The sequence below is a fragment of the Pomacea canaliculata genome, linkage group LG12, assembly GCF_003073045.1.
Source record: "Pomacea canaliculata isolate SZHN2017 linkage group LG12, ASM307304v1, whole genome shotgun sequence".
NCBI classification, from domain to species: domain Eukaryota; kingdom Metazoa; phylum Mollusca; class Gastropoda; order Architaenioglossa; family Ampullariidae; genus Pomacea; species Pomacea canaliculata.
This window is the reverse complement of record NC_037601.1, coordinates 9,026,335-9,047,985: the sequence shown is the minus strand read 5'-3', so window position 1 is coordinate 9,047,985 and position 21,651 is coordinate 9,026,335. Positions and strand designations below refer to the sequence as shown.

The following is a 21,651-nucleotide window of genomic DNA, read 5'->3' as shown; positions in this document are numbered from 1 at the left end:
CGGGCTGGTGATAGGAGACTCTACATGCCAGAGTAGTTTAGCCAAGGGAGACGAGACACGACATTGAATGCATTTCACCTCTCACAGGAAGTGGCCATTTTGTAGACCACACTCGTCATCGATCACACATCAGGTGTAGAGTTCTGGCTACAAATTGAAAGACTGCTTGTTTATTTTTGCTGTTTGATCATAAACGTTTGATGATAGCACAGAGGACGATAATAGATTAAGGCTGTGGTCGCTCAGGAGGTCGTTCAGATGATTGTAAAATATGGCAATAATGTCGATTAAAAAAACCGCAATAAAATAGTAATGAGTAGTATCATTACCAAGGCCATGTAAAATATATTTAAAATAATTTTATTTTAATAGAAATACCTAGTATTTGGTATTTTAAACTGTTGTTCGAATACAACTTGTTAATTTTGTGTTTACTACATTGTATAGGTATATATATATCACTTTTTCTAAACATCACCTGGGTGGTCATGTCGTCCAGCTTATGCTGGTCTCACAAGGTGAGGGTAGGGTGGGAAACAAATGCTGTTATTGGTGTATACGTGTTAGGGCTGTAGATTAAATCATGAACAATTGACTGTTTATTCCTCTCATGAATTCTTACAGTGAGGGTGTATACATTTGATGGAAAATAAATATAAAAACGCTGGCAACTTAAGATGTCAAAAGTTTTATTTTACACCCGCTGCAAGTTGTTTCGCGCCAACGCCTCGTGCCTGTGAAACCTAGAGGTAATCATTGTGTCAAGTTTATCACCTGTGTTTATCTCAAGTGTTAGCGATGTGGCTGATACCGGCACAACTATCACACGCGGTCCCAAGCTTTATTGCTATCAATATCCTTTTTACTGCCTCTCATTCCGACCCTGGGAGTAAAAACACTATAAGATGAGAGCAGGATAGTACTCCGAGGCAGCGTTGCCGTGAGCAGTATAGGCTGCCATGTTGATGAAGATGTTTATCTGCCACAGTGCGCGCTTTCGTCTTCCGGCGGTGAGAGAGGTACACAGAGGTAAGGAGGTACACAGCATGGTACTACAGTCCTCAGTCAAAAATTGTGTTGTTAGATCCTCTTACTATTTTGGTGCGGCCATCGTAAACAGTACCTAAATATTCAAATAGCTGACAGAATGAAGAATGTGTTTTTCGAGATAAGATCGAAAAAAAAGATATTTATGTTAAAATAACTCCAAGTTCTCCACTGAAGAAAATTAGCCTTGCCAAAGCTGACGGGAGAAACATGTTGGCAGAGCTGAGGAGGATGTGGGCTGTTTGTGAGAAAATGCGGTAAAGAACATCAATGTCTTGTCCATTTGTCGAGTTGTTATAGTTCAGCACTGACACTGGTCTCAACTGCACCTAGATGTGCATGTAGTTCGACTTTAATTGCGCTAATAAACCAGTGTGACCGTAGAATAACTATAGCGCGAGCCGAGCTGTGTCGTTATATAAGGACCGACTGTCATGGCGACCGGTCATTCTGTCCACAGCCTTACAGTCCATTGCGGGGACGACGATGATGCATTGAGATTTTTCGTCTGTAAGAGAGTGAGGAATAACATGCGAGAGTAGCACACACACACACATACACACTACACGTACAGGTTCACCCACATACCTGCACTTTTCTCCCGCATGCCCTGCCCTAACCCTGACTATTTACAACAGGGGTGATCCTTGAGAATCATTCCAGTCTCGTGGCAAACTTTTGTTTGCTGAGCTTCGCAGTAAACGGAAGTCTGGAGGCTAAAGCCACATGAGAATAAAAAATGGTATTTTAAATCGGAAGATTGCTTAAAGCGAATCAGTCGTATAGTAGTTGCCGTTGTCTTGCTGTCAGGAATGCAAACTACGGAGTCAAATCTCATTTCTTATCTCGTTGAAAGCGATTGTGTGTGACGTTTTCAGAAGTGAATGTTATGTTGTATTGGACTCGAGGTTGTTGGTGTTTTTGTGACTGAAATGAGAAATGGCCTTGCTGCATCATGGTGACATACAAAGACAAACCTGTAAAAAAAAAAAACCAACCAGAAGATGCATAAATTCCTAGCATGAAAGTGGTTTTGTGCACTAGGAGAATCCAGACAGCTTGGAACATCGGCCCCGGATGTTGTACTGTGGGCGCTTTGGCACAGCTACTCTACTTGCTCGCGGTACCCGGACACGCCACTAACATCCGGGCTCTTTAGGGGTGTGCAGGCTGAGGTGGGTGGGCACGCTGACTGAACGCTGCGTCGCATTCTTCTTGAGCAATTCTGTGTATGTGTGTGTGTGCATGCGCGCGCGCATCCATGTAGCACCACAAGCATGACATGCGCGGAACTAGTTTCCTGAATGTTTTCTGCTAATCACTTCCTCGTTAGGTTCGGATGAAGGCTTGAGTATAATCAAGGATGCAAAATTTTAAATGATGATGATTATGGATATTATCTCTGCTTGAAATCGCTAAATTTCTTCTCATCAATGAAGTTGTTGGATTTATGTGTGTGTTTGTGTGTGTGAGGTAAAATGTCTTTTGGTCGGATAAAAGGAGACAGGAATATTCTAACTCTTGTTCGTAACCTTCAGGCAGGCATATTTCTTCAGGCAGATATATTTCTGTTCGATCTGGGAGAATCCCATAGGTCCATGTTTGTTCTAAGGTAATGGGTGTCAAGCAGAAGGATTTGGCTTCTTTTTAGTGATCAGCCAGAGCAGCTTCTAGCATTTTATCTTTGCGCGCATAGGGAAAATGTTTTATTTAGTTTAGACAAACGTAATGCTGTGCCTGTAAGTAGAAGTAATAAGCATTTGCAATCGCTTGTAACCTCCACAGTCCAGCCTCTCAGCCATAGATGAATTGTCAAATTTGTGTGTGTGTGTGTGCGCGTACGTGGTGTTGCAGGTGCGTCTTAAGAATGTCTTTTACAGGCAAGATCGAATGGTTTTTTTCTTTTTGGTTTTTTTTTCTACCGTCCACCACTTTCCTTATACATATCGTGTAAATAGCAGTTGTTCTGGTTTTTTTTTCTCTGCGGTCTTTTTTTGTAACTTTTTGTAACCGAAGTATTTCCCTAATTCAATTGCCTATTGGTATAAATAAAGCTGATCATTATCAGTTGTTTTTTTTTGATGGCTTTGAGGCATCTGTATAGGCATTAGTCTTGTTATTGTTTGTAACATGTTGGAAAGCATCATAGGAATATCAAGTACAGTGGAACCTCGGTTAACGAACTTAATCCGTTCTGGAAAGCTGTTCGTTAACCGAAATGTTCGTTATCCGAAACAATTTTTTCCATAAGAAATAAAGGAAATAGATTTAATTGGTTCCCAGCCCCTGTTGACTCGCTATTTGAAAGTTACAGGCTGTATATATATATAGGTATTTGTTTTAATGAGAACAGTTATAATGCAATATAAACGGAGTTAAATAAACATAAAAACATTAACGAAAGCATTTAAACATCAGAAAACTTGCCGTTGTGACGGCGTGGTTGGAAGCAGGTGTGGGGAGGAAGGGTGGAATTACTGCTTTGAATCCCCTCTCCATGAGCACACGTGACATTATAAAATCGGAGGTGACTTCCCTTTTCTGTAGCTTTGAGGTTGAAGAAAAAAACTTGTCCACTGTCTGTTCCTTCTGCCTTTTTGTAAAACTCTTCGGTAAGACGACATCACATATCCGACAGACGCATGCCACCTTCATACTTTGAAATCATTTCCTTTTTCAATTCATTTGTTGGCCGCTGCCTTGTCATTACCTCACTACTATTAATTGCTCTTAATCTTCTTTGGAGCCATGATTGATGATTATCTTATTAAAATAAAGCACAACAATCACTAAATAAGAAGGATGCGCACAGGTAAGGAACGACTGATCGTAACTGTGTCTCGAGCGCGAATGATTACATGCTGGTCGGTCACGTGAGGTTCACGTGGCTGTTCGTTATCCGAAATTTTGTTCGCTATCGGAGACAAATTTTTAACGAAATTTTTGTTCGTTATCCGAAATTTTGTTCGCTATCCGAGACAAATTTTTAGCGAAATTTTTGTTCGTTAACCGAAAAATTCGCTATCCGAGGCGTTCGCTAACCGAGGTTCCACTGTATAGCTTCCCCACCAACCGGCAGAACAAGGCTCTTGTTGAAATTCCACCAGAGGGTTCTGCGCAGTGAAAGAGATTGTATTGATGGTAAGTGTTGGCAAGACATTCCTGCACTCTTCTGGAATTGTTGGTGTTTGTTTGTTTTTAGTTCTTTTTCTTATTTCTCTTTTTTTTGTTGTTGATTGAATACAACGTCAGTATTTTGTAAAACTGCCAACGCTACCACAAAATATGTGGGAGAAAAGCTAACATGTTATGTGTCCCACCCTCTGCGTCCACCCACACCGTCTGTGTTGTAGACGCCTGCGAGACGCGCCAGAACCAGTGAGGTCTGTCAGCACTCTCCAAATTGCTGTCTCCTGCCGGACTTGCTTCACACGGCCACTTAGGTCTCCACGCCATTATGGCGGCCGTTCGCGTGGAGTTCTCTTTCCTTCTCCGCGTTCTCGTGTCGTCTGTCCGAGATTACAACCTTATCGAAGCAGCTTCCGGTGCCTGCCGGGGAGCGTATCTTTTTTCCATAAACGGTGAAGCAGCTTCGGAAGCCTTCGGAACTTCGGAAGCCTTCGGAAGCGTGACGTCAGCGACCTTGCACACTTCCCTTCTAAGCCAACCTCCGCTTCACTCTTTGACAGCTATGAAACTTGTTCTGGGGGCTAATTCTACAACTTTTAAATACTGTGAAGGGTGGCATAAAGTGAACTATGACAGGCAAAATAGCTCAAGGCCTTAAACTGATGACAGGTCAAAGTAAAATCAACGAGGGCCCATCCAACACAAGCGAGACGATGTTTCTACAAGTACGTTAGATTGCAAAGCTTGGTGTGCTTCGCCTCTGTAGTCTAGTGGTTACATCTGTGGCCTGATGTTTGAAAGTAGGTGTGTTCGAAACTTGGGGTGACCATCGTTTTTATTTTGCTTTAGAATGTTTTTCGTTCTCTAACATGATCCATTTTCTATCAAGCCTTTCATTAAAACCGATTGATTGACAATGGAAACCATATAATCTAGTGCTTGCAAACGACTATTTGTTTGACATGATCGACAATGTTAAAATCTAGGTGGAGCTAGTTATTTTATGTATTTTGTTTTTGCTTCCCTTCCATCACTCTTTACAGGCCGTGGGCTTTTTCTGTCCTCTACAATCGAATGATTATGCTATGCTATGCTAAAAATGCAGAAACTTAGGGAGGTTCTCTTTTCAGTTTTGCATTGGGATGTTTTCGTTCTCTAATATGATCAATTTTCTGTCAAGGCTTTCATTAAAACCTATTGATTGTCGAGAGAAGTCATGTAATCTAGCTGTGTATAGTCTTAAAAGTCTAGTCTTATTGATAGACACCTAATCTCTACTATGATACTTTGATATTGAAATGTACATATTTTACACTTACAGATATTTAAAATTGCATCAACACAGTAATAATAATTATTGCTTTTGAAAGAACATATTTTTATTTTTATATGTGTGTTTCTTTTCTCAATTCAAACTACTCCCAGCCACTGCGAGATTGTTAGACAGGCCTTTGCAAAGTGATCTGTAATTTCAAACGATGGAGCTAGTATTCAGCAATCGAGGGGTATAGGTAAAGTTTACGTTGAAAACATAGGAAAACTAAAGGGCTGATGTTGTAGTGAGGTGACAATTTTAATATAGCAATGCACTAACTGAAACTCAACTGAAAGACAGAGGGCAAAAGCTGCACTAAGCAACAACTTCAGTCGCTTCCTTTCTAAAAAGTGGAAACAAAAAATTTAAATATAAAATGTATAATATGTTTCTCATATATTCATACAGGGCTAGATGTATTAAAAAAAACCTCAACTTTTGCTTATGTTACCATAGTAAATAAAGATTTATCATTTGTCAACAATAACATAAACAAGTTTTTGTTCCACCCTGGCTTTCATTCTGTCAGACATTCGTAAAACCATACTGAAACATGTATAATCAAAGCTCAAAGTCCAAAAAGGTTTATTCAGAACCCTCAGAGGGCATGTAGAACAAACTGTATTATACACAATAATGAAATATGTGATGAATGCACAGTATATTTGAAGAACTATAATACACAGAGAGTAAATGAAGAGAAAGTAATTAAATGTTCACTATGTACACAATAACAACTTTGATCTGAATTCTTTTTCACCGAATTTGCTATGATGTTGGCAATTAGATTATTCTTATAAATTTTGTTAAAATCTTTCTTAGTGCTACCAGATATTTAAACTTGTAGGAGATTGGATTATTTCAGCAGAGTTTACAAAATAATTTACATCATGTTCTTTTTCGAAAACTCCCATAAAAGTATTGAGAGGTGTTCATACCCAACATTATTTAGATGGCATGTTTTTTTTACATAAACATACCTTTTACATGATATAAATTTTACAACAGTCAAAACCATTCCACGTGCATCTTTCTTTTTCTCCCATTCTGTAGTTACAACAGTGTTACAATAAATTTTACTTTCATAAGTTCTAGATTCAGAAATATGAAGTATCACATCAAGGAAAATGAATAATTTAATAAAGCAGCAAAGATAAAATCTTTTGCCACACACGTGTCCATGAACATGACTACATTCTCCATTGTCATGTTAACGGCAAGTTTATTAATAAATAGAAAAAAACGGCAACAGGAATCCCCCTTATAGACACAAGAAGAAAAAATATATCCTGTAAGAAAAGGTCTACTTCTAAAGCAAGCTTTCACAACCCGATACTGTTGAATAAATTGGACGAGTTTTATGGTTATATTATTGAAACATGGAATTTATATTTATAAAAGCCTATCATTTTTCACTCTGTAAATTATTCCTAAAGTTGATCACTTTGCATGATGGCACTTCCCTAAGCTTTCATTGTTTTTAACACACTGGCTAATACTGTGTGCTGCTTTGTGTTTTTTTCTTGGCAGGAGCTGACAGCTTTCTGATAAATTTCTCTTTTTTATATTATTAGAAAATTTTGCATTGATTGGTTTTCTGCCACTTTGCAAGCACCGCCTGCCCCCAACATATGTTGTTCGACGGGCAATTGCTGATGGCTGAACAGGAATAATACCCCGTCGAACAACTGAAGATACTCCAGTGTTTTCTCCAAAATTGAAAAGTGCTGTCGACAGTGCACTTGTGGTTCTTAACTTTGCAAATTTTTTATTAAAACTGTCAGCAGCTGGCAAAAGTTCGTTATTATTTTCTATTTCTTTTAAAAGTTTGTCCATGGTTTTTTTTAATTGTTGTATTATATCATCATTCTGTTTGTTAGTGGTATGGATGTCAAACTCGTCCTCGGAGTCATGAGTCAGTATTTCTTCAATCCTGTTGTTGTTGTCAGTCTCAAATTTTGTGTCTTCAGTTTCCAAATTTGTACTGGAAGTATGCGGTTCAATGACGTCTTCTCGATTATCAACAAGAGGCTGGAACCATTCCTCCTGAATATTATCATGTCCAGTTGCTAGCTGGAAGAAATGTCTCCTTGCTTTGATATCCTTAACAGGAAATATATTACATGAAGAAACATTAAAAAATTTTATGACAGCATGCTGGTGCTTGCAGGGTGCACCTGTCATGCCATTTGGGCAAGAACACATGTCTGTGTTCATGTCTACTTGGTATGACTTACCATGTTCATTCTCACTTTTAACTTCAAAAAGAAAATCTCCTACAGACTGAACCATTTCCCTCTTAATATTTTCTGTACCATATAAATAACGTCTGCTAACTGTAGCATCTCTCCTACCATTGGCAAGGTTCAACAGCCGCCTTTCATAGTAGGCAGGAAGCCGTGTTAATAAGAAATCAAGCAGCTGCTGAGTGTTATAGGCACGTGTGCGGCAGAAGATTTTATCTTTCAAAACATGCATAGCTGCTTCACAGTAGTTGCTTGTGTTATTTCCACGCACAGGAAGGTCTTTTCTAAAAGTAACTGCCCATAGACTTTTTCGTTCAAACTGCTTTTCTAAATACAGTTTGAATTTGGGATTGTTCCTAACAACATCATCTCTACAGGCATTATCATAAACATTAACTATTTCATCATCACTCTGAGCATAAACCATTTTTTTGATGATGCTCAGTAGATGAGGCCTGCTTTCTTTTGTATGTTGTTTCGGGCCTCCCAGAGGAAGCGCCAAGCGGCCTGAAGTACATGGAACGTACAAAGAAGAAGTGTTGCTTCAGGGAATGCAGCTTGCAGGCTCTGCCTTTCAGCACTACTGTCATCTGTGAGGAACACCTGAGGTCCTCTATTACCCCTTCCAAAAAAAGCATCAGATGGCAAAAGTTCTTTATACAGTGACAAGGCATCTGTTATTACTTCTGTTGCTTCAGAAGAAACAATAAGGCAGCCTAAAGGGAGTCCACCTGCAACACTGTGAGTAAGAAGCAGGAAAACTGAAGTCATACCTGTCCACCCCCCTGAGGCATCCATAAAAACGAGTTCACCGCTTGCACGGTGCAGTGTGTGCACTCTCATCATGAGGGGAGTGCAGACAGCTATGGCTATCGTCCCTGATGCTGTTTCTTTTACCTTGCAGAACTCCCCATTTAGTTCTGCATTGAATGTCCTGCAAGTTGTCTCTAGGCTGTCAATCAACTGTTCTGAAGAGGTTGAAGGGTATTTCTCATCAAATACTTTCTTGTACAGCCTGAAATGTAGGGGGAGGAAGAAATGAAATAAGAAAGAGTGTCTTATTTTCTTTGTTTAGAATAAATTAAAGTTAATTAACCCAACGGCTCAGTCCTTACATCGACCAAATACATGTGATATTTGCTCATCCAAAAAAGACATTACTACAAGAGCTGAAGTATGCTACAAAAATAAAATAAAAACACAGATAAACTTTTTTTAAAAACTGACATGTTTCATGCTTGCTCTGTCCAAACTAAGGACATTCAGCACCCCTTATAATAGAAGAAAAATAGCTTAATGTTCAAATCATAGACATTTTAGCCACTATTTACTTCTCATTTCAACGTCAAATCAATATTGCAGTTTCTGATAAAATTCTATAATATAATAAACCAAAAAACCTTGATTGTAAGGGTATAACATTAGCAATTATACTGTGCTCTAACGCTTAAGGCACATATTTATTTATGTGAACTTATTTTTAATTGTAAAGTAAACGTATAAGAATACACAAGTAAAGAAACACTAGGGACTTAAGGATTATGTAGAACAGGTGAAATTATGGTCAAGTCATGTGTAAAATGCTATGAACATCTAATTCTATTGATAAACCAGCTGCAGATGTTAAGTACCTGTAACAAAACTGAACATCAGGACAAAAAGCTCTGTCAGCAGCCTGATATATATAGTTGGCTCCATGTTCCATTTGGAGGTCCATCTGATGCATTTCAAGTGCTGAAGATGGAGAGTGGCCCTTTGAAAAAAGCCATTTGAATTTGGCGATTGTCTCATCATTAACATCCCTATGACGTAGAGAATCAGCACTATACAGACTATGATTGTGAGTGTGTTCAATCTGAAGGCATGTAGGGAACTCTTTCAAAAGTGGGTCTATGTTCTTTGCTCTGCAAAAAAGGATGTAACATCTCACTGACTGTTCATTGCTATGAAAGTTACATAACCATACACCCATCACAGCTTCAACAATGATCAAATGTCATCTTCCCCATATTTACTATGTAAGTGTTGAGCAAAAGAAGTGTTCCATTTTTTTAATCCACATGGATGCACATACTAAAACAATACAAACATTTCTTAATTCAAGAGGAGTGCTTGGTACTATTAAAATTAATGACATACAGACTGTAGTTACTTTGTTTTTGAACATTAACAGACAAAACATGTGTAAACTTAACATGCTGCTTCGCCCATATTCATTATCTTTCTTTTGATCATCATAGTATTTACACTTCAAGAGTAGTACCTGCTGTGTTTTCCAAGCTGTCTCCGTACAACAATTGTTAGCAGAGCTGGACAGTTTGAATTCTTGGAACCAAGACGGCTGTTGAAGCTGGGTTGGTATTGTGCTGGCATCTGAAGTATTGTTTATAAATATTTTTGCCCCGCTCCTTTGCTGGCACACAAGCCCTAGCACGCAAGGTAACCTTGCTTCTTTCTTGAAATTTCGTAAGCCACAGTTTTGCATCATCTGCATTAAATATTGCCAGCCGGACTTCACATTTGAATTTTCCCTCAGATTTAGGTTCAAATGCCGTTACTCTATACCTGTAGCCATGTGGTAAAACCTCCTGGAAATTTAAAATAATGAGATAAGAATTTTGTCTGTAATTTTAGAGCATTTGGCTATTCAAGTGTTATAAATAAGTGTAACTGATTTTGATAGCTATTTGTTTAAAAATGCAAACTTACTCTAATACATATTCTGATGTGCATCACTTTTACAGTAGTGAATATAAACACCACAGGAAGAATTCCAGCGGTTATGACTGTGATCTCCACTGTTAAATCCTGATATTTATACATCTTTTAGATGTATAATTAATATTCATATTTTGTTGTACAATCCTAATGAAGATATATAAACGTTTTATATTTTGGTAATGGTGAAACATATCTGGAAAAAGGGGAAATCTGGGTATGTGTGTCAATGACCTTGCAATCAATTTCTTTATATATTTCTATATTTGTGTGTATATAGTACTACATTTCCTTATGCTTATATTCAGTTCTGTCTTCAGAATACTTTTAACACACACACACATGCTAACTGTTTGATTTGACTCACAGCAAATTGGTATTCGTCATTCTGTCTTTACAATTATAAGATGCATTGTATACTTGGATGTTACAACTTATCACAATATTTATATATTAATTAGTAAAACATAGCATACACTCGGTTTTCGACATTAGTCTTTATAAAATGTATGATATTCCGATAAAAGTCTATTTTGCTTAGGGTCTGGTCGATTAGACCATTTAATTGCCTATGCGTGCGAGTGTGTGTGCATGCCTGTGTGTGTCCAGTCAGTATAAATCAGTATAAATCGGATTTTTTTAAAATTAAAATTTTGCCAGTATATATATCTTCTTCACTCTTTCTCGTATGAACCCGATTTCAAAAGAAGTTTGTGATGGGATATGATCTTCTTACTATTTGCTTGTGCGAGTGTGTGACTATAAATTCAGTGCTGTCGAAATGTGATCGACGTACATGTGGCCGATTTTCACGCGCTTTGCATTTTTACATCATTTCTTGGGATAAAAATTAACACTTACTTGCACACACTTAAGTTGCTGCTCACTGCAGGCGTGATCATCCATAACAGCCAAGCCCCGATCGCTGACTCCTGTTGATGCCATCTTAAAATCACTTGGATTCGATAGTAAAAAAGTAACTCAAGTGGTCGTCTCGGAACTGTGACGTCACGCTTCCCGAAGGCTTCCGAAGTTCCGAAGGCTTCCGAAGCTGCTTCACCGTTTATGGAAAAAAGATACGCTGCCGGGGAGCTCAGCAGACGTGTTACTCTCACGACCAGACTGTCCGTATGAAATAACCACGGTGGACTGAAGGGCAGAAGGACTCAGTGTACCTACCCTGATCCAACCTCTCGGATGAAGCGCCGTTTCATTTTTGGAGTTGCTGTACTTTCCATTGTGCTTAGAACTGTGCATGTTTTCGAGAACGGCTTGACCACTTACATTCCTCTCGTTCAGTTGGCGAGAATGAGGAGAACTTCAGTAAGACTACTGGAACACTCGTAGTATGGAAAGTTCTGACTCGATTTGCGACTGTCACCTTTAACGACTGGAATGCCATGAGGTGGGCACTTTAAAACACTTTGAAGTTGAGCCTTGGTGAGCTCTGGGGTTTCCACTCTGAGCAGGAAGGCAAGATCAAAAGCTCGCACCGGAGAGTAGTGAAGGTGATAGGTGAAATGTGGTATTGACGATGGGAGAGTTGGGGATAGAAGAACGAAAATCAAAAGACATCAGGCTCCAGAAGGAGACAGCTGTACAGAAGACAATGTGCAATAAGAGATAGGTGTATAGAAGACGAAGGGTTGTGTGATTTTACCCTGTCTACCGCCATTGGATTCAATATTAGCTCTATCTCATTGTAAGAGATAATCATTTATATTGAAACCACTTTTCCCTTCCTTCCAACCAATTATGAAACGGCGTTTACTTTTATGCTGTGTAGTTAGGGATAGAACTGATTCTTTCCAGACTTTTTTTTAGTAAGAAAAGTTGTTATTACTAAAGAACAATACTTAAAACTTCTTTTGATACTTTTTATAAGTCGGGAAATTAAAATAAAGACAGTGCAGCTGTTCTGATGAAAATGCTTGACTTTTAAGAAGTGGAAATTAGCAGAACATGGTGGAAAGAAATAATCAAAGTAAGCTTCACAGCCAAAAAGTGTACTTGAATAAGATAGGCAACTCTTTCGGCTGTTTTGAGAACGGCGTGTTCAGATCCCACATTTAAAAAAGAAAGCGCAAATAAAGACCACATTCTTCTGATGATATCTGAGGTGTACGCACATCCCTGTCATGCAGATTTGAAGGGCTTTGTTCTCTTTTTAACAGAATGAAATAAAGAGAGAACAAAAGATTTTTTTGTGTGTGCAGAAGACAGACCGGTTAAAAAAGAGCAGGAGGCATAGAGTCTTACATTAAAAAAGATCATGTCAAGTAAAATCTTGACTGGACGAACTAATAAAAAGATGATGTAGACATACTATCAGCTGGTTTCGCTTTGACTTAGACAAGCTCTGTGTTACGGATGAAGTAGGATGGGAGTGGTTTCCCGTATTACATTGAGCGACGAAGCTTAAGTCCCATGCGTCTATGTCGTCGTCTGTGGTTGGTTTCGGGTCCTTAATCTACGGTGCCATCCTCTCCAAGAAACTGAATATTAGCAGCCAGAGACGTTGTAAACGAAGAACTTTATTTACAGTGCTATATAGCAGTGTCCACTTGTATACACCTGGCAACTCCTCGACACACGCTAAAAACTACTCGACTCCTACTACTGACAGCCGCACACAGTCTAAGGCAGGGGTGGGCAATTAATTTTCCCAAGGGGCCGCATGAGAAATTGGGATGGTTTTAGAGGGCCGGACTAATATAGTTAACTCAGTTTTACCCAATACTGTATATATAGCATATATACTGGCGGGCGGGCCGGTCAGAGACAGGAGGCGGGCCGGATCTGGCCCGCGGGCCGGCCTTTGCCCAGGTCTAGTCTAAAGGGAGGAAAATCTCCTGGGGTCGACGACGTCCCAGCGAAGTTGCTCAAGCGTTCGGGAAAGAGACATTGAAAGCATTTACCAGACTGTGTTCAACAATTTGGGAAAGCGGAAAGTAGCCCCAAGAATGAAAGCACTCACTTGTCATACCTCTCTCAAAGAAAGGCAACGCAAACAGTGTTAGACATACAGACAGTAAGCACTAACACTCAAGCAAGGTCATCTTGAAGATGATCCAAAATGGCCTCACCCTTCTGGCCGAGGAGCTGCTACCAGAAGAGCATGCCGGCTTGAGGCCATTCAGGAGCACTGTTGAAGAGATTCTGAACAGTCACATCCTGATCGAAGAGCGTCTGCAGCATGACTGACTTTAAGAACGCTTCAAGAGGGGCTGGGCAGTGGCACGTGACGCGGAGGATCTCGTTGGAAGCACTGAGGAGTGAATAAAGGCTCCAGGAACTGGGAGAGCTCTTTCCGCCGACGGTAGGTGTTCCCCAGGGCTGACTTTTCTCACAGGTGCTATTGAATATCTGACCTTTCTGTCAGCTGCTGTTTGACATCTGAAGAAGACATGTGCGAGACACTCTATAAGATCACCGCACCATCGTGGTCATGGGTGGGAGGCCATTGTGTAATCTACGCTTTGCAGATGACATCGATTTGATAACCAACCACCCGCTGTTGTGGCTAATTGTTTGGCACAAATTGTTACACATAAAACATGCTCCTATTAAACATGGTAAGGTTACAATGCCTTTATCAACAATTATATGGTCATACACAACTTGTTGTGGGTAGTTATTCTGGACACACCATCGACCAGCATGTTTGCGCGCTTCACTTCCTTATTAATTTCTGCCAATCACCGATTGGTTTTACTGCGCTGTCCATGCCAAAGAGAGGTCTTTCGACGACTGGCAGTTTACTGCTCCTCGTGCACAAGCAGTCGACTGTAAGAGGCTGTCAGGAATATCTTAGCAGGAGCACCTGAGTACGTTCATTCTGGGATGTAGTGGAGGCATTACACTTTTATTGAGTGAAACATTGTCAGCTTTCTGAAACTGTCGATTTTAAACTCGTTATTTATTAAACAGAAGATGGATAATGTCACTGAGCTGAGTGTTATAGCATTTCCCGTAAGTGTACTTTGTAAATCTTGGGCGACTGGAGCCAGTGGGCTCTGCGCTTTCTCAAGATCAAATCACAAAGTTAATTTAAGATGCCTGTTTGTGGTGGTACAGCGCCAGCTAGCGGATCCCCGCCGAAAAGAGCAGTGAGTAGAGAGATGCCGGTTCCTGGCTGCTCAATGCAGATGGATGTGGTGAGCACGCATGCGTGACGTGTGCGTCACACAGGAAGTCGCGGCTGATTAGGAATGTCGGGGGTTGAAGCTACCAGCAAAACGAACCCTTTAGTCACAGTCTTGGAAAGAAGTTTCAACAAGCTAAAGTGGATCTTGTATGTACATGAAGGAAACTAGGAATTGAACACGAGCTGAGTATGGTAATTCAACAATTTAAAAAAATCTTAAAACAAGTCAAAGCACTGCACTTCCGCCATACCTTATTTCAGGGATGCGACCTCACATGAAACATCCATTCTTAAGCTCGTGTCGAGCCGTCACTTCAAGGTCCTTTTCTCTGGCTTTTTAATAAACATGCGCACGAGGCTCTCTTGCTGTCCTTTGAATGGCGTATGCTATTGTTTGTTTTAATCTTTTTCTTCTTGTTTCCAAGTCTTCCAAGCCCTTAACGTGTTTTTTATTCTGTTTTGTGTCGGTGGTCGTGTATATACTTAATACGTCTAGAAGCCAAAGCAAATAAATGCAGACAGGTTCTATTTTCACCTTTCAGTATGTCATTGTTCCCAAGAAAAATAGTTTATTTTTCTGTTGACTTCAAAAGATCTTCAACAAGTATATTTTCCCTGTCACTGATTCTCATCGACTTCGTGGCGCCTAGGTTTTACGCGCTTCCTTATATGTTTTTTCCCTTGTTTTCTTAACAAGCAGAGTTTACTTTAACAAAGCCTATTATCCAGCACCAAGTCAAGAGAAGTCGCTAAAAAAGTTTTCAGATAAATTTGCCACATGTTAAGAAATCGATACAGTGATTTCAGCCCTTGGTGATACGGACTGACAGGTGGTTTTAAGACTGGAGTCTTGCAATAAATCGAAAGTGGGGACAGAACGAGCTGACATTGGAGTCGTATGGTTAAACATGGCGGTGGAGGACCTGAAGTGGCTTCATGACCAGTCGTGCAGTCAGGCGTGGCGAGGAAGGAGCTTGAGTCGGTGAAGAAGGTAGCCCGATGGTCAGTTGTACTTGGCATTAAACACCTACCTTGTCGAGCGAGACTCGCCTGAGCATGCGGCTAGAAAACAAATAATGTTTCAATATGTAATTGGGATTTCTGTTTGTTATTCTTTAAAAAGAGCCGGAAAGGCTGTCTAGGGTTGTCTAACACCACATCACAAGCAAATAAGGTGACAGCACATCGACAGTCAAGCAAAAAGAGAGCAAGAGACTGAGGCAGACCAGCCTCTTGCTGCCGAAGAACAGTCCTGCGCCTTGAGCTGTAGGACATCTTGCTGTCCTGTCCATGCTGGCAGATTGACTGCAAGTCGAAGCTAGTCACCGCGCTCTGCAAACCTGCTTGTGCGTTTATGTAGCCCTTTTTAACGAAGATCAGACAAATAAAATACGAAGAAGAAATGGGTGAGGAGGAGAAAAGGAAGAAATTAAGCAAAGAAAGGAAAAGTCTTGGTGAATACTTTGAGGATGTGTGCGGGGAGGTTCACGTAACTGATAAACATGTTTTCTGTCTGAGTGCATGGGGAGCATGCTTGTATAACTTGAAGAACATCTTGGAGTTATGTAATGCCTTTCCACTGGCTTAATATTGAGCAGATGACAGAGAAGCGGAACGATGGTGCTGCCAGCCTTTAATCCTATGACATAGATTGGACATGTTGAGAGTCCATCAACTCAGGTTCTAATTATGTCCTGTCACTGCACACAGGCATCTCTCCGTACTGTTTGTAAAAGTTTTTCGTTGCTAGGGACAAGACTGTTGATGTTAGACTGTAGAAACTTAGTCATCAATAATAAGTGTGAACTCTGAGCGCCGAATAAACAAGCATGTTGTTTGTCCTTGCTGACAGCCTCACCCCTACTCAGGTGTGCCACAAGGACCACGCTGATCCCAGTGAGGGTGCTGAGCCATCACAGACCCTGCTGGTGACACGAATCAGATTAGGCAGTAAAGGGCACTCCAAACACTCTCCTCCCCCTAGAAATACTACTTTCTGATGGCAACTGCCTGTACTTGTGTGCGCCTGCAGAAAGCATGTTGGAGGAGCGAGTATAGAGAGGTATCTGACGACCCTTCACCTCCACCCGGTTAAGAAGTGGAAATGAAGATGGATGTTACAGGCACACGCTTGATAGGGCCGCCCGAGAGATGGAGAGGGAGAGGTAGTGGTGGTGAGTGAGTGGGGTTCTTGATGCAACTTATGCGTTTTCCTTTCTTTCGTTTTGTCTTTCTTCCAGAAAAAGACTACAACAGAAACGTGTCAATAAACCATGGCTGAAGCTGGTGTACCTGAAATGCTGTCACTAACAATGTAACTCAACTCTCGCAAACAGGTGTTGATGTACAGGATAGCTGTGTCACACCAATGCTGTTTGAAGTGGGTAATAAATGGGAAGACTTACACATTGCTGAACGAAAGTCCATAACAACCTCATAAAGTATGAGAAAAACTCATACCTGGACACAATAGGAGAACAGGGAGACGAGTACATTAGTTCAAACATTACTACGTTACAAAGCTCAGGGACACTTGATGAGGATGTTGATTCATAAGCTACCTGAGCTTATAATGTCTGAATCGCGAACCTGACTTGTAGAGAATTTGTAACACTTACCTGGAGTATTGACAGAACTGGCATCACCACGCCATCATTTTTCACAAACCTAGTCGATGGCCAACTCTCACGCCCAACACTGATGCACGGCTTTCATGCTTTCCAGTCTCAAAACTAATGGTGGTCCAACGTCTTCCATTGCCATGCGCGCTTACAAATATTTCCGAGGGCCGTGCACGGCGCGGAGCTGATAAGAGGATAATAGGATAGATAATATGTTAGTGACGATGCGGTAGACAGTCTGTACATGGTTCATTGCCTTTCAGCTCTATTCTTTACGAGGGCAGAAATGAGTAATGTGCCTTGTAAGCCAGTGTGGGCTATATGCGACAGGTTCTAGTGTTATAGCGACCAAAGTTTTTAAAGAGTTAATTTGGCGGAAGAGAAGAACCCAGGGGGACGAGCCGTGTCTCAGAGATTACGGAGTATACAGAAATAAATACAGTTTTCACCGCAGTTTGTCATGTTTATCCCCCGCAGTGAAGGTGTGCTTACACAAGGCCTTGTTTAGACGATTATTGTCAATGACAATTTTATCCGCCAGTTTTTCTCACAGGAACACAGTGAAGTCTTTGATTTAAAAAAAAAGAGGAAAAGGTAGACAAAGTTAGGAATAAATTTGGATTTTCTTTCGCTTTTGAATTGTAAAACCCGCTTTGGCACATGAGTATATGATTAAGGCAGTCGTTCAGTTTTCGTGATTGATGTACCAGACAGGAAATCTTAGTGTGAAGGGAGTGTGAAATTATTCATCAGGTGACCGTGGACATGTTAAAGGTTCTGTTGACACAGTCAGCCCCCCTGTTCTCCGATTTCTCTTCCTCTTCATTCTCATGGACGTGCCTGGACCGAGGAGACTGTCAGTCCTGGCCGTCGCTGACATGGTTAAAGGATGCTGTAATCCTGCCTTCCAGACGAAAGGTACATGGGATCTCATTTTGGTTATCATGAGAATGCGTCCTGCTACCTGGGAGACACCTACACGTGGTCACGTGGGGCAGCATGGCTTGCAGGCGTCAGCTGACGGCAACAGCAGTCGAATCTTTCTTGCTCAGTTTTCTTGCTCATAGCCAAATCAATTGTGCACACAGTTCATATTGCCTGCATTGTTTACAAAAGAGGTGTGTTTTTAATATTAAACAGTATCTTGAAACAATTATAGTCACGACGGCCTGGGGTATACACAAATACATTTATTTGATTTCGGGGTGTTATGTCATTTAGAGCACGGTCTGGTCCGTCAGTCAGAGAAGCTGATACAGATTATTAAACAGCCGAGTGCTGTTGCGACCGAGCCGTTACCAGGCTGCTTTGCTTGAGCATGTATATTACCTTTTCATATAGAAAATAGGAAAAAAAGTTTCATTTAGAGGCTTAACTGGACTTCAGTGCAATTTGAGGGAAGCAGGTAGCATGTGTCACATGTTAGACAAATGTCGTTCGAATATAAAGTCGCGCGTATTGGGTGATTTTGACTCGTGAGGCGCAGGGTACCCCCTACAGCTGATCCCTTGTGGAATAGGTACCTGACCACTTAAAGGCTGAAATGGTAAGGCAGAGACAGAGAGGTGCACCGCCATCACAGAAAGTTGCTCCCGAGATAAGTGAGGGCATTAACACCTCCATTAAAAACAAACTTAAAGTCACTGGACTACCATTTTGTGAGCACTTTCATAAAAGAGGACACACAAATGCTTATGCAACCCAGACTATAAAACGCGTCTTAAAAAAGAAATCTTTTGCAAAAAAGAGCAGTACAGACTGCCTTACAAAATTACAGGATGTATTTTAGAGATGCAGTGAGCATTGCAGAATTACAATGATCATTACCGAGTTGCTGGGAGCATCAAAGAAGTATAAGACTTTGGAGAAGAACTGGGTGCATCACAGTTTCAGGAGCATAATAGAGTTGGAAGAGCATTACTGAAAAACAAGAAACATTGTCAGGTTACAAAAAGTATTACAGCATTACAAAGAGCAGCCATGTTGTAGCCGTGCCAGAAGACGACTGTTACTCCATTAACATTTTTTCAGATACACAGTAAACAAAATGTTTTTACACAATACTGCGCATTTGAAGTTATATTATTGGTCAGTAAAGACAATAATAGTTTTCCAAATTTTATTTCTGTTCACAAAGAGTGAATGATGTATTGTTCGCTGTGGACAGTCCAACACTGGATTTTGTTTTTGTTTTGACGACTGCCTGGAGAAAGTAAGAGATTGAACAGCAAATATCAGCTCTTTTTCTGTCTTTTTCTTTTCGACTTGAAATTCTGTTGCTGAATGCCAGGGAAAAAAGACGAGCGGAAAAGACAGAGTAGCAAATGATGTTTATAGCTTGCATGGTTTGTAAACAAGCCCACGGCAAGCACGGAGCATCCGTAGAAAGCCAGGCAGTGGAAATGTAATAAGTTGGTTTGTTTGACAGAGTGAAAACATTCTGCAGCTAATGCGGCGCAAAATGATGATTATCTCACTAACTCACTTTTTACCTTGAGAGTTTGGTTTGTCTTTGAAGTTTTCTCTAACATATTTATTGCCACTGTATATGTGAAACTGAGCAAAGACTGTATAGCGGTCTGAGTAATTTCAACCATTTAAATAATTGGCTGTATACCCATACAGCAATGTTTGACAGAAACATTTGGCAGTATCATTTAAATAGCTGGTAGTATGCCCATACAACCGCGTTTGACACTATCATTTTCATTGTTGTGATCGTTGTGATCACTGTTGTCATCAACATCAGCCTCGCTATTGTGCCCAACACAATTCCTATTGACCGAGTTAAAGAATGAGTCGGACTCATGCCCTGCGGTGAGTTAAAAAATGAAAGTTGTGGTCGTCGTGGACATTTTTGCCTTTTCTTTCTGTTGGTCATCATAGATGTTTCTGTTCACTTGACTTACCAACATACGAAATTGCGTGCCTCCTGCCGTCAGCGACTGTAAGTGCTTGTTTGCACCTGACAGGTGTACAGATTAACCGTGGAGTATCTCTTGCCCACGTGAGCAGGTGGTCTTGCCAATCGAAGAACGTCTTATGGCTTCACTCAAGCAGAATCAGTAGAAATACTTTATGGTGAAAAAAATGCAGGGTAGGTCAATAATGATAAATGTAATTATAAATGACATTTCGGTTGGCTGTAATATAACTTTGCAGGTATTTTGCTGTATATTGTTTTTGCCTCTTGTAGGTGTCTCCTCTGTGTCATCGAGCCTCAGAATATTGCCAAAAAAAAAAAATAATAAATAAAACAAAAAATAAAACTAAAAAAACACAAAACAACAAAAAACAAAACAAAAACAAAAAATACAAAATCCGACAGTTATTTTTTCCTTTTAAAAGAAACGATTGTCTGTAATCATTTACAGTCAAAGGCAGTGTGTGAATAATTATGAGCCACCTACTTTGAGTTGCGATGATAACGATCGAGACTAATGACAGAGTGAACTTCACAGGCAGGAAGAGTTTAGTGACTAGGTGGGATACTTATGCACAGCAGCAATCACAAGGGTCAGTCGCTCATTTTTGTTTTTAGATAGCATGATTGGAAACGCTGGCTTGCTAAAAACCGTAAAACTCCATCTCTCCCTTTTTTTATGCATAGCCTGAAGGATGCTGTGATGGACTCAGTGGCAAGGGGAGGTAATGCAGCATTTATCGTCACCTGCCGTCGTCCCTCCACCCTACCCCTCTACCCCCTTATTGATCAGTGCAGCCGACAGACGCATCCACCGGGGGCGCTGCAGTTTCAGACAAGTGACAGTGTTGGTGCCGTGGTCAGCAGCCTCAAGGTTCGTTACACAAGACAGAGCCAGCAGGGCCGGTAATCCAAGCTTCTCGTGTCGCTGCCGGCCTTCGCTGTCGTGTCTCTGGAGATGTCATTCCAGTTGAAAATGTCTTTTAGGCCGACGATAAGAGAATCAATAGAGAAGGCAAGAAATCTCGGCACTGCAGTGGAGTGAGCCGTGCTCACCATTGCTGTCTGCGTGCAGCGGCCAGTTTCCACGTACACCTCTTCAAATGTGACAGATGAAAGGTCAATCTGATCATGGCAAGAACATCTTCCCTCTAATCACTTCTTGTAAACACGCAAAATGGCTAGATATTTATACCGTTGTTTTCTTGTATTAATCATCGTTGAATTGGCGAAATACAAGAAGAAAATAAGTAATTTCAGTTGAAGTTCTTTATTATTTCTTTAAGTATGGTTTTTGGGATTCAATGTCTTCGCTGGAGCTTTGCTGTTGTTGTTGCTTGTTTATCTAAGCGTTGCAGTTTCTTAATACACAGAATGAAAAAAGTATAACTGCTATATCAAAAAGCTTACGACCAGCTTTTTCATGTCAAACCTTTATGCGATACAGTTCTCTTTTAAAAAATTTTCTAGCCAAACATTAGACGAAAATTTGATTTAAGGTAAAA

General features: G+C 40.5%; 2 protein-coding genes across 4 annotated transcripts in view; one reads left to right on the top strand and one right to left on the bottom strand.

The window, feature by feature from the left end:
• LOC112553174 (leucine-rich repeat and coiled-coil domain-containing protein 1-like) overlaps positions 1-21,651 on the top strand; it is a 176,251-nt gene that overhangs the window by 37,943 nt on the left and 116,657 nt on the right. The gene's annotated exons all lie outside the window — the stretch shown is intronic.
• LOC112553178 lies at positions 8,179-10,132 on the bottom strand. The gene is made up of 3 exons (XM_025220232.1): positions 10,001-10,132; positions 9,369-9,641; positions 8,179-8,752 (listed from the first exon to the last, which is right to left on the bottom strand). Exons 1-3 carry the CDS (start codon positions 10,108-10,110, stop codon positions 8,179-8,181), a joined length of 957 nt encoding a protein of 318 aa, XP_025076017.1. The 5' UTR covers positions 10,111-10,132.